Source organism: Phyllobates terribilis, unplaced genomic scaffold, assembly GCF_046119375.1.
Source record: "Phyllobates terribilis strain yellow unplaced genomic scaffold, ASM4611937v1 Scaffold_2__4_contigs__length_985480577, whole genome shotgun sequence".
NCBI classification, from domain to species: domain Eukaryota; kingdom Metazoa; phylum Chordata; class Amphibia; order Anura; family Dendrobatidae; genus Phyllobates; species Phyllobates terribilis.
In genome coordinates, this window is record NW_027362762.1 from 45,109,850 (window position 1) to 45,122,455 (window position 12,606).

The 12,606-nt window shown below is 41.8% G+C and overlaps 1 protein-coding gene across 3 annotated transcripts in view; it reads left to right on the forward strand.

The window, feature by feature from the left end:
• Positions 1-396: 396 nt before the first annotated feature.
• UVRAG (UV radiation resistance associated) overlaps positions 397-12,606 on the forward strand; it is a 54,615-nt gene continuing 42,405 nt past the window's right edge. The window contains exons 1-2 of one of the 3 annotated variants that reach the window (XM_073661471.1): positions 397-666; positions 8,906-9,023. In XM_073661471.1, the coding sequence (XP_073517572.1) occupies positions 553-666; positions 8,906-9,023 (232 nt within the window). In that variant the 5' untranslated portion in view covers positions 397-552. The remainder of the gene's footprint in view (positions 667-8,905; positions 9,024-12,606) is intronic. The other 2 variants (XM_073661482.1, XM_073661491.1) reach the window with 2 other exon arrangements.

The window sequence follows — 12,606 nt, forward strand, 5'->3', positions numbered from 1 at the left end:
CAATTGTGAAATTGCACTTTTTTTTTTTTTAACTTCAACGCACTTTGAATTTTTTTAAAACATTTCTTTTACAGTCTATGGTAAAGGGAATGGTGACGTTTAGGATCACAACTCCTCCAGCAAAACCCGTCTATGTAGACGGAAAAATAAAAAAGGTCTGCCTCCTGGAGAAAGAGGAGGTGCAGCAGCTCGCGCCGAAGTCACGTGGTACATTGCAGTGACAACACCCGTGACGTCAGCGACCACAGAAGGCAGGAACACGCCCCTACTTTTGATTGATGGCAGGAACATCCAATGGGTGCACGCCTCTGAAATCTTGATTGACGTTACGACAGACCAATGGCATTTTCCGATGCGATCGGCTTTCACCAATCAAAGAGCGGGGGCCGTGCTTGGAGGCGGAGCGAGGCTCAGTGTTTGTGTTTGGGCGCGCGACCGTGAGCGGGGGCGCGCACCTCGTGACCGCAGGATGGAGGCGCGCCTGAGACCCGGAAGGAAGCGGCGTCATCCAGTCAGTGAGTGAGGGAGAGCGCAAGCACCAACGCCGCCGTCATGAGCCTCCCCGGGCCGGTAAGGGGCAGCGGCAGGGAGGGCCTGACTATCCCTCCCGGGGTCGGAATGGTGGCCGCGCCCCGGGCCCTGCATGTGGAGCTGCACACCCAGCAGGTGAGCGCAGAGCGGCGCTGTCCGTGTCACCGGGCATTGTGGGTAATAACTGTAATAACACCACCCCCGGCACAGGGCATTGTGGGTAATAACACCCCCCCCCCCCTGGCGCTTCGCATTGTGGGTAATAACACCCCCCCCGGCGCTTGGAATTGTGGGTAATAACAACCCCCCTGGCGCTGGGCATTGTGGATAATAACCCCCCCTCCCCGGCACTTGGCATTGTGGGTAATAACACCCCCCTGGCGCTGGGCATTGTGGATAATAACAACCCCCCCTCCCCAGCACTTGGCATTGTGGGTAATAACACCCCCCCGGCACAGGGCATTGTGGGTAATAACACCTGCCCCCCCCGGCGCTGGGCATTGTGGATAATAAATATAATAATAATAATAATCTTTATTTTTTATAAAGCGCCAACATATTCCGCAGCACTTCACATACATTATCATCGCTGTCACCATCGGGGCTCACAATCTAAATTCACTATCAGTATGTCTTTAAAGTGTGGGAGGAAACCCATGCAACCATGGGGAGAACATACAAACTCCTTGTAGATGTGGTCCTTGGTGGGATTTGAACCCAGGACCCCAGTGCTGCAAAGATGCAGTGCTAACCACTGCGCCACCGTGCCGTCCGTAATAAGTTTCCCGCCGGGCGTTGTGGGTAATAACAGTATCCCCCCCTCACACCCGGCATCGGGCGTTGTGGGGATCCGGATATGGCTTGGCTGCTGTCACTGGGTGAAGCTGAATCGTTGTTTCTTTGGTCATTCAGCAGAATTTTGATGGCAGCTTTGAGTGTGACTGGAGAAGATGAGTGGAAATAATTATGATCCCCCTGTGGAGTCACATGGCTGTGGGATCAGCATAGTCAGGTCTAGGTGTAGTTTGTAACCATGGAAACACATTGGTTTACATAGGAGCTGTATACTCTGAAGGTGAGGGCCATTTGAATGAGAAAATAAATTCCTTACAGTAAAGCTCCTTCACCGTTACTCCTGGTGCAGGAAAAGCCTCTGATGGCCTTTGACCCCTGTGTCCCGGCCGCACCCTCGCTCCGGCTACAGACTACTGCAGGGTCATATCCCAGTCAGGAGCCCCCTATGTGACGCTGGCCTCGCTGTATAGAGGGGGGGTCTATGGAAGGTGAATTCTAACAGGAAAAGTTCTGCAGTTTCGCTGTGTGGCATTTGCTCACCTCATTTCTTTTTGTTTCTCTGTTAGCTGTAAGCAGATGGAGAAGTAATATTTTATAGGCATACCCTATAGACAGGGCATCATTATCCTTTCCTCACCCCTTTATGGCTGCCCGGGGTCACGCCTCTCTGTATCCAGAGGATGGCGCTGGTCCTGCTGTGGTACTTGAGTTGGTGCGCGGTGCTGCTGCAGTGGCCGGTCGGCGATGCCGTTCGCCTGGTACTGTTTGCACCACAGGGGCTGACATCATGGAGCGGCCGCTGGCATCTGGGTGCCTTGTTTGTCTTGTTGCGGTGCGGGCACCACACTGCTGACGGCACATCTCCTCCTTGTACCTATTAGCAGAGATACTAACATTACAAGGCATCGGATTAATAATGGATGAGCTCTTTGCTGCTCTGCCGACACCTCGGAGGGGGTCACTGCACATGGAGCAGTGACACTCTGATATTAAACAGGTTCCCCTGATTTATATTGATTAAGATGGAAATTTCTACTTTGAATCTCAATTTCTCGCTGTTCTAAGATCTCTGCTTGCTGTTAGTAAATAGAAATAAATGTTGCTAATCTCCATAGGATAATAAACCAGTCCAAATGTTCAGCTTGTTACAATGTATCAGTGTATCAGTATGAAGTTCTAGGAGGAGAGAGGGCTTTGTCCTGTAGGCTGATACCTGGCATCAGAATTGTGAGTGCAGCTCTGGATGTGACTGCAGCATAAGATATGATGTAACGGTGCAGAATTTATGTAACAGTTGATGTTGCGTCACATTGTGGCTTTGGGTTTTACACTTGCATAATGTCTGCATAGTTTTTCTTCTGTTTATATTCGGGGACCGAGAGGTTGAGAGTATTAATGAAAGTAGTAACTATAGGCCGGGCAGGTAAACGGCCGCACAAGTCTAATGTGAACAGGACCTGGAAGAGCAAAGGTCTTAATTAGTAGTAAGAAGTCATGTGCTCCGTCACATGCCTGCCAGAAATGTGTAAGTATGGAGCATGCCATGAGGAGACAGCGAGACCCCTGGTACTGAACTACTCAGGAATGACTTTATAGCTGTGTGTTTGTAGCGATGCAGCAGAGCTGTGCGTGCGAGAGCGTTGTGTGTATCTGTGTAACAGCTTGTTCAGACGAGCGCCTTCTGAGTATATATCGGACGGCACTGACATATGTAATTTAATACGGTTGCTCCAATTGCCGAGTGTCTTTGCGAAAAAAAACTTGCAGCCTGCCGTATTCTTTACCCCCCCAAAAAACAAAATTGGAGCCCATACAGATCATCTGTGTAGCATCTGATGTTTATGCCCTTACTGCTAACTATTAACGCCTTGTTTATGCCCTCATACACATTACACTAAAGTCCGCCAACAGTCTAATGTTTAGGCTATGTTCACATGTTGCGTTTTTTTTTTAATGCAAATTTTAAGCTGCGTTTTACAGCACCAGCAAAAGCTATGACATTTCAGAAATCTCATGCACACACAGTTTTTTTTCCTGACTGAATTGGAAAACAGCTGCGTTTTTGCAAAATGCAGCGCGTCACTTCGTTCTGCGTTTTTCACCCATAGGAAGCAATGAATAAGTGCAAAGATACAGGTATCAGGTTTTGCTCCGTGTTTGGTGCAGAAAACTCAGGAAGTTGCATTGTTTTTTTGGTGGGGCACTAAACGTTATCAGCATGCACAAGAGACAAATGTACCTGGAAAAAAACGAACCAAATATGCAGCAAAAACTCAACGTGTGAACATAGCCTTATGGAGTCTTTCCGACTCCCCCCAGACAGATAGTAATGGTCAGGACGTTTCATGATAAGCAGCTGCTGGAACCTTTTGGCCCCTGCGTTCTCCCTCTTCCCAGACACCGCTCCTGTGTACGGAGGAGTCGGGAGATGTAGTTTGGCTGAGAGCCGTCTGTGTCTTTTTCTCTATTTTCCTATATCTAAGCTTGTGCCGCATTAGTCGACGTTCGGATGGGACATCATGCGAGAAGGTGCCTTGGCTTTTTTAGATACACATAGAAGTGAAGACTCATCTGCTACATACAAGTAAATGGACCGAGTAGAGTTGCGGCCTTTAAGTCTCCGCCTCCTGGACTCCAACAGATGAGAGTCCTGCCTCCAATGGCACTTAGGAGCTGGGGTTCAGTTATGTTTCATATCTAACAGAATGAACTACTTGGCTTTCATATAGTTTCTCCAGTCCTGGTATTTCCTTTCTCTGAAGGTTTTCAGGTTCTGCGTCATTGGGACATTGTTTGTGCCTGGAATAGTTCAGCTTAGCCAATAGCTTGTGCCAGGATTCAGGACGAATTAGGAACGGCTTCACCCGTTGTGTCGTCTTTCCATTAATAGAACTTCTGCACCAGAGACCCCACAAATGTAGGTGAGCAACGCGCAGGCAGCATTACCAGGAGCTACAGTATGGGTCCTGGGAGATGTCCCACCAGCAGAATAGTGAGCGCAGCTGTGGAGGATAATACAGGATGTAACTCAGGATCAGTAATGTAATGTATGTACACAGTGACTGCACCAGCAGAATAGTGAGTGCAGCTCTGGAGTATAATACAGGATGTAACTCTGGATCAGTAATGTAATGTATGTACACAGTGACTGCACCAGCAGAATAGTGAGTGCAGCTCTGGGGTATAATACAGGATGTAACTCAGGATCAGTACAGGATTAGTAATGTAATGTACACAGTGACTGTACCAGCAGAATAGTGAGTGCAGCTCTGGGATATAATACTGCATGTAACTCAGGATCAGTACAGGATTAGTAATGTATGTACACAGTGACTGTACCAGCAGAATAGTGAGTGCAGCTCTGCAGTATAATACAGGATGTAACTCGGGATCAGTAATGTAATGTATGTACACAGTGACTGCACCAGCAGAATAGTGAGTGCAGCTCTGGATAATAATAAAGGATGTAACTCAGGATCAGTAATGTAATGTATGTACACAGTGACTGCACCAGCAGAATAGTGAGTGCAGCTCTGGGGTATAATACAGGGTGTAACTCAAAATCAGTAATGTAATGTATGTACACAGTGACTGCACCAGCAGAATAGTGAATGCAGCTCTGGGGTATAATACAGGATGTAACTCAGGATCAGTAATGTATGTACACAGTGACTGCACCAGCAGAATAGTGAATGCAGCTCTGGGGTATAATTCAGGATGTAACTCAGGATCAGTAATGTATGTACACAGTGACTGCACCAGCAGAATAGTGAATGCAGCTCTGGGGTATAATACAGGATGTAACTCAGGATCAGTAATGTATGTACACAGTGACTGCACCAGCAGAATAGTGAGTGCAGCTCTGGAGTGTAATACAGGAGATAAATTAAGAAATTTTATTTGTAGTGATTTGTAAACACTTGTTGCTTGTTTCTCTCCACTCCAAGCATAGATTAATTAAATTAATAAGTTAATGAGAACTGTTAAAAGGAAGCGATGCCCTGGCTGATAAACATAAAAAATATTTTTCCCCAAAATTTGATCAAATTGCCCTTTTTTTTGGGGGGGGGGGGGGGATATTTTACATATGTTTTGTGTTATCTTTGAAAGGTCGAAGAAGAACGCAGCAAAAATTCAAATTACTGCCAGGAGATCAGGTTTTGGCTGCAGAAAAAAAATGCAGCGTGTGAACATAACCCAGCAGTCTGATCTTGTAGTAACTCGGCTATGTGTGTGTCGCCATATAGATTTATAGCTTTGCTTTGGTCCTCTAGACTCAAAACTAAAGTTATTAAAGAAGACAATTTGCAAAATGTCAGAACTTTTCATTTTAGAGGCTTCGTAAGAATCTAGTTTTGGGTGAACATAAGCTTTGTTGGCAGTCCACGTCTCTTGTGTCCTGATTTTTCACTACCCTGATAGGGCATGTGCACACCTCTATAAGATACCGGTGGAGCCGTCCAGGTTCTCCTAGGTAAAGCTGCTTTATTAAAAAAAATGAAAAAAAATCTGGTTATTTTTTTCTGAAGTGGCTTTGCTGGTGTTTTTGCGGCTGCTCGTCATAATCGTACTGACCCGAAGAATGACGTCACCAGGTTATTGTTTCCACAGAATGAATTCTGTAAAAAGCTAAATTCCAAAAACAATGGTGACATTGTGGTGTTTTTTACTTTTCACCTTCACTTGGATTTTCTTTCCCTGGTTTTCATTGTGTTATATGGTAAAGTGAACGGAATTACTCCAAACTACAACACTTCCCAGAAAAAAAAAAATAAGCCCTCATTCAGCTATGGGGACGGAAATATAAAAAAAAAAGGTTGGAAGAACTAGAAGTGGAGCTAAAAACTGGAAGAATTTATTTGTTTATTTTTTTTTTAAAGTTTTGTTTGCTTACTGAAACTTGCTTAGATCTCAGAGGTTTTGAGGAGCCCCTTTAAAAAAATTTGGATCTCCCCGGTGGAGGAAGTTACTGCTATGAAGAAGTGCACAGGAAATGTGCCGTATAACGTGCTCTTCCCCTGTTCCTGTGCTGAGCGTGCACATTCCCTGTACCGTCACTAGACCTGCAGTCACAATAGGTCTCTCGCTCTCTGTTATCATCCATTTCAAGCTGGATAGTGTAAGGCTGTAATTTTATTATTTATTTTTAGAGCACCATTTATTCCACACACTGCAACATTATTGTGAACGTGCATCCCAAGGAGCACCCCCCCCATCACTATAATATCGCAGTGTAAACAGGCCAACGAGCAAATCGCTGCACAAAAAATGATCGTTCTCGGCAGCACATCGTTCTGTGTAAAGGTGACTCGTGCTGCTGACATCATAAGCGCATTCTGGCTATTTACCGATCATTGGTTGGTGTAAACCCACCTGAAGACCGATGAATGCCGTCTATTGTTCCCTGTTTATAAGGTGGTTGGATCGGGGGATGGGGTGGAGGACTATGTGCAGACTTTGGTCTTATCTCCCCACATGTTTCAGGCTTATTCACATTGGTTGCATCATTGTAGACTTTTAGCTCAGTCTGTCACGACTAAAGATAAGAATGAGAAGAGGAGGCTAAGGAATTAAAGGGGAGGGGACGTCTCCTGCCAGGTAAGGAGGAACCGCAAGACTGAGAGATGTGTGATGGACTATTGGCCTCTGATCAGGGGAATCAGCCATGAGTACACAGGCCGGTCTCTACAGTGTAGCGGCTCTTCTCTCCTGTAGTGTTACAGGCCGGTCTCTACAGTGTAGCGGCTCTTCTCTCCTGTAGTGTTACAGGCCGGTCTCTACAGTGTAGAGGCTCTTCTCTCCTGTAGTGTTACAGGCCGGTCTCTACAGTGTAGAGGCTCTTCTCTCCTGTAGTGTTACAGGCCGGTCTCTACGGTGTAGCGGCTCTTCTCTCCTGTAGTGTTACAGGCCGGTCTCTACGGTGTAGCGGCTCTTCTCTCCTGTAGTGTTACAGGCCGGTCTCTACGGTGTAGCGGCTCTTCTCTCCTGTAGTGTTACAGGCCGGTCTCTACGGTGTAGCGGCTCTTCTCTCCTGTAGTGTTACAGGCCGGTCTCTACGGTGTAGCGGCTCTTCTCTCCTGTAGTGTTACAGGCCGGTCTCTACGGTGTAGCGGCTCTTCTCTCCTGTAGTGTTACAGGCCGGTCTCTACGGTGTAGCGGCTCTTCTCTCCTGTAGTGTTACAGGCCGGTCTCTACGGTGTAGCGGCTCTTCTCTCCTGTAGTGTTACAGGCCGGTCTCTACGGTGTAGCGGCTCTTCTCTCCTGTAGTGTTACAGGCCGGTCTCTACGGTGTAGCGGCTCTTCTCTCCTGTAGTGTTACAGGCCGGTCTCTACGGTGTAGCGGCTCTTCTCTCCTGTAGTGTTACAGGCCGGTCTCTACGGTGTAGCGGCTCTTCTCTCCTGTAGTGTTACAGGCCGGTCTCTACGGTGTAGCGGCTCTTCTCTCATGTAGTGTTACAGGCCGGTCTCTACAGTGTAGCAGCGATTTCAGAAGTGAATAACCTTAGCGATCACCTACCGACTGAGTTGATTTCTCAGTTTTGGTCGGTGTTTCCCTTTAATCGTGGGGAATGAGGGATGAATGGCGATTTGTGTTCTGTAATCTGTGTCCTTTCATCGTAATTTAATAGTCTTAACAAATCTCTACTTTGTGCGATATCACATGATGAAAACCCCTGATACTGGTGTCACGAGATTCCTGCTTGTGACGGGAGGTGGCCGTGACCAGAAGCTTTACAGTCTGATTTATGGGGTCGCTGGCACAGATAGGCTTTATTATTGGCTGTAGTATGGGATTGAGCCGTGCAGATACCCCCTGATTTATCCCAAACCCAAGGCTTCTGATCCCAATATAGTGAGCAAAATCTATGGGGCTACATTGTCAAGCATAAATGTAATTTTTTTTGGGCATAAGTACAATTCCTATCGCAGACATTAACCCAGCCTACAAGGCTGCTCGTCCCATCTGTCTCCTCGACAGAAACAAGGATCGCGTGATCCTTTTATGCCCCCAAAATCACCTGTTTGATAAGTTAGGGGGCCTCTACATAGATCAGGTCGGGAGTGCGTCCCCCCAATGTTTACTTTTATAGGGGCCTCAATAAAGTAGGGAGACGGTGTTGGTGAATGCGAAAAAATACAAATGTAAATTAATGTGCAAAAGATTTAGGCAGGTGTGAGGAGAAAACACTGGACCGTAAGAAGTGTTCAAAGATAGAAGTGATAAAAAACGTATCAATTAGCAAAATGCAAAGTGAATAGGCAAAAGAGAAATGTAAATCCCGCCGGGACCTGGGGGCCGCCTTATGGGTCCACATCCCCATCCACTTCAATGACCGCAGTGCTGTCCTGACTGTTTGTGGTCAGTTATGTGGATGGTGCGCAGTTGGGTGGACACAATAGGCCTCTGACCAAACCTGCCAGGTGTTTCCCATTATAAGGTTTGGCCACTGCCAAGAAGATTAGAGTATCAGTAACTTCCGCAGAAGATGCATTTTTAGTGATTATTCTATACAAATGTCTTTTTGTCCATGAATTATCCCATGATGGTAATAACTGTATTCGTTTCATTTTCTTCTAGCGGCGGCTTCGTCACCTGCGCAGCATCGCAGCGCGGAACATAATAAACAAGATCGGGCACCGCCTGCTGGACACCTACTTCACACTCTACTTACTAGATGGGGAGAAAATATACAAAGGTGCGTATACTATAATAAGTCACATTACCTGGGGAGAGGGCAGGTGGCAGCTTATCTCCTACAGAACAAAATGATGGGGCATGTTGAAATCCAACTGCCTGATCGGTAAGCTGAAACACACTGGGTTCACCAGTCCTGACAAAATAATTGCGTTCAGCTGACTTTGTTCTAATGTGTACAAGAGATGCTGTAATCACTGGCGGAGCACTCAAGCCTTTGCACATAAAATATAACTACTATAATACTGCTCCTATGTACAATAATATAACTACTATAATACTGCTCCTATGTACAAGAATATAACTACTATAATACTGCTCCTATGTACAAGAATATAACTACTATAATACTGCTCCCTATGTACAAGAATATAACTACTATAATACTGCTCCTATGTACAAGAATATAACTACTATAATACTGCTCCCTATGTACAAGAATATAACTACTATAATACTGCTCCTATGTACAAGAATATAACTACTATAATACTGCTCCTATGTATAAGAATATAACTACTATAATACTGCTCCCTATGTACAAGAATATAACTACTATAATACTGCTCCTATGTACAAGAATATAACTACTATAATACTGCCCCCTATGTACAAAAATATAACTACTATAATACTGCTCCTATGTACAAGAATATAACTACTATAATACTGCTCCTATGTACAAGAATATAACTACTATAATACTGCTCCTATGTACAATAATATAACTACTATAATACTGCTCCTATGTATAAGAATATAACTACTATAATACTGCTCCCTATGTACAAGAATATAACTACTATAATACTGCTCCTATGTACAAGAATATAACTACTATAATACTGCCCCCTATGTACAAAAATATAACTACTATAATACTGCCCCCTATGTACAAAAATATAACTACTATAATACTGCCCCCTATGTACAAAAATATAACTACTATAATACTGCCCCCTATGTACAAAAATATAACTACTATAATACTGCTCCTATGTACAAGAATATAACTACTATAATACTGCTCCTATGTACAATAATATAACTACTATAATACTGCTCCCTATGTACAATAATATAACTACTATAATACTGCTCCCTATGTACAATAATATAACTACTATAATACTGCTCCTATGTACAATAATATAACTACTATAATACTGCTCCTATGTACAATAATATAACTACTATAATACTGCTCCTATGTACAAGAATATAACTACTATAATACTGCTCCTATGTATAAGAATATAACTACTATAATACTGCTCCCTATGTACAAGAATATAACTACTATAATACTGCTCCTATGTACAATAATATAACTACTATAATACTGCTCCTATGTATAAGAATATAACTACTATAATACTGCTCCCTATGTACAAGAATATAACTACTATAATACTGCTCCTATGTACAAGAATATAACTACTATAATACTGCCCCCTATGTACAAAAATATAACTACTATAATACTGCCCCCTATGTACAAAAATATAACTACTATAATACTGCCCCCTATGTACAAAAATATAACTACTATAATACTGCCCCCTATGTACAAAAATATAACTACTATAATACTGCTCCTATGTACAAGAATATAACTACTATAATACTGCTCCTATGTACAATAATATAACTACTATAATACTGCTCCCTATGTACAATAATATAACTACTATAATACTGCTCCCTATGTACAATAATATAACTACTATAATACTGCTCCCTATGTACAATAATATAACTACTATAATACTGCTCCTATGTACAATAATATAACTACTATAATACTGCTCCTATGTACAATAATATAACTACTATAATACTGCTCCTATGTATAAGAATATAACTACTATAATACTGCTCCTATGTATAAGAATATAACTACTATAATACTGCTCCTATGTATAAGAATATAACTACTATAATACTGCTCCTATGTACAAGAATATAACTACTATAATACTGCCCTTATATACAAGAATATAGCTACTATAATACTGCCCCCTATGTACAAGAATATAACTACTATAATACTGCTCCTATGTACAAGAATATAACTACTATAATACTGCTCCTATGTACAAGAATATAACTACTATAATACTGCTCCCTATATACAAGAATATAACTACTATAATACTGCCCCTATGTATAAGAATATAACTACTATAATACTGCTGCTATATGTAAGAATATAACTACTATAATACTGCTCCTGTGTACAAGAATATAACTACTATAATACTGCCCCTGTGTACAAGAATAGAACTACTATAATACTGCTCCTATGTATAAGAATATAACTGCTATAATACTGCCCCTATATACAAGAATATAGCTACTATAATACTGCCCTTATATACAAGAATATAGCTACTATAATACTGCTCCTATGTACAAGAATATAACTACTATAATACTGCTCCTATGTACAAGAATATAACTACTATAATACTGCTCCTATGTACAAGAATATAACTACTATAATACTGCTCCCTATGTACAAGAATATAACTACTATAATACTGCTCCCTATATACAAGAATATAACTACTATAATACTGCCCCTATGTGCAAGAATAGAACTACTATAATAATGCTCCTATGTATAAGAATATAACTACTATAATACTGCTCCTATGTACAAGAATATAACTGCTATAATACTGCCCCTATATACAAGAATATAACTACTATAATACTGCTCCCTATATACAAGAATATAACTACTATAATACTGCCCCCTATGTATAAGAATATAACTACTTTAATACTGCTCCTATGTACAAGAATATAACTACTATAATACTGCTCCTATGTATAAGAATATAACTACTATAATACTGCCTCCTATGTGCAAGAATATAACTACTATAATACTGCTCCTATGTGCAAGAATATAACTACTATAATACTGCTCCTATGTACAAGAATATAACTACTATAATACTGCTCCTATGTACAAGAATATAACTACTATAATACCGCTCATGTGTACAAGAATATAACTGCTATAATACTGCCCCTATATACAAGAATATAGCTACTATAATACTGCTCCTATGTACAAGAATATAACTACTATAATACTGCTCCTATGTACAAGAATAGAACTACTATAATACTGCTGCTATATGTAAGAATATAACTACTTTAATACTGCTCCTATGTACAAGAATATAACTACTATAATACTGCTCCTATGTACAAGAATATAACTACTATAATACTGCTCCCTATATACAAGAATATAACTACTATAATACTGTTCCTATGTACAAGAATATAACTACTATAATACTGCCCCTATATACAAGAATATAACTACTATAATACTGCTCCCTATGTACAAGAATATAACTACTATAATACTGCTCCCTATATACAAGAATATAACTACTATAATACTGTTCCTATATACAAGAATATAACTACTATAATACTGTTCCTATATACAAGAATATAACTACTATAATACTGCCTCCTATGTACAAGAATATAACTACTATAATACTGCCCCCTATGTACAAGAATATAACTACTATAATACTGCCCCTATGTACAAG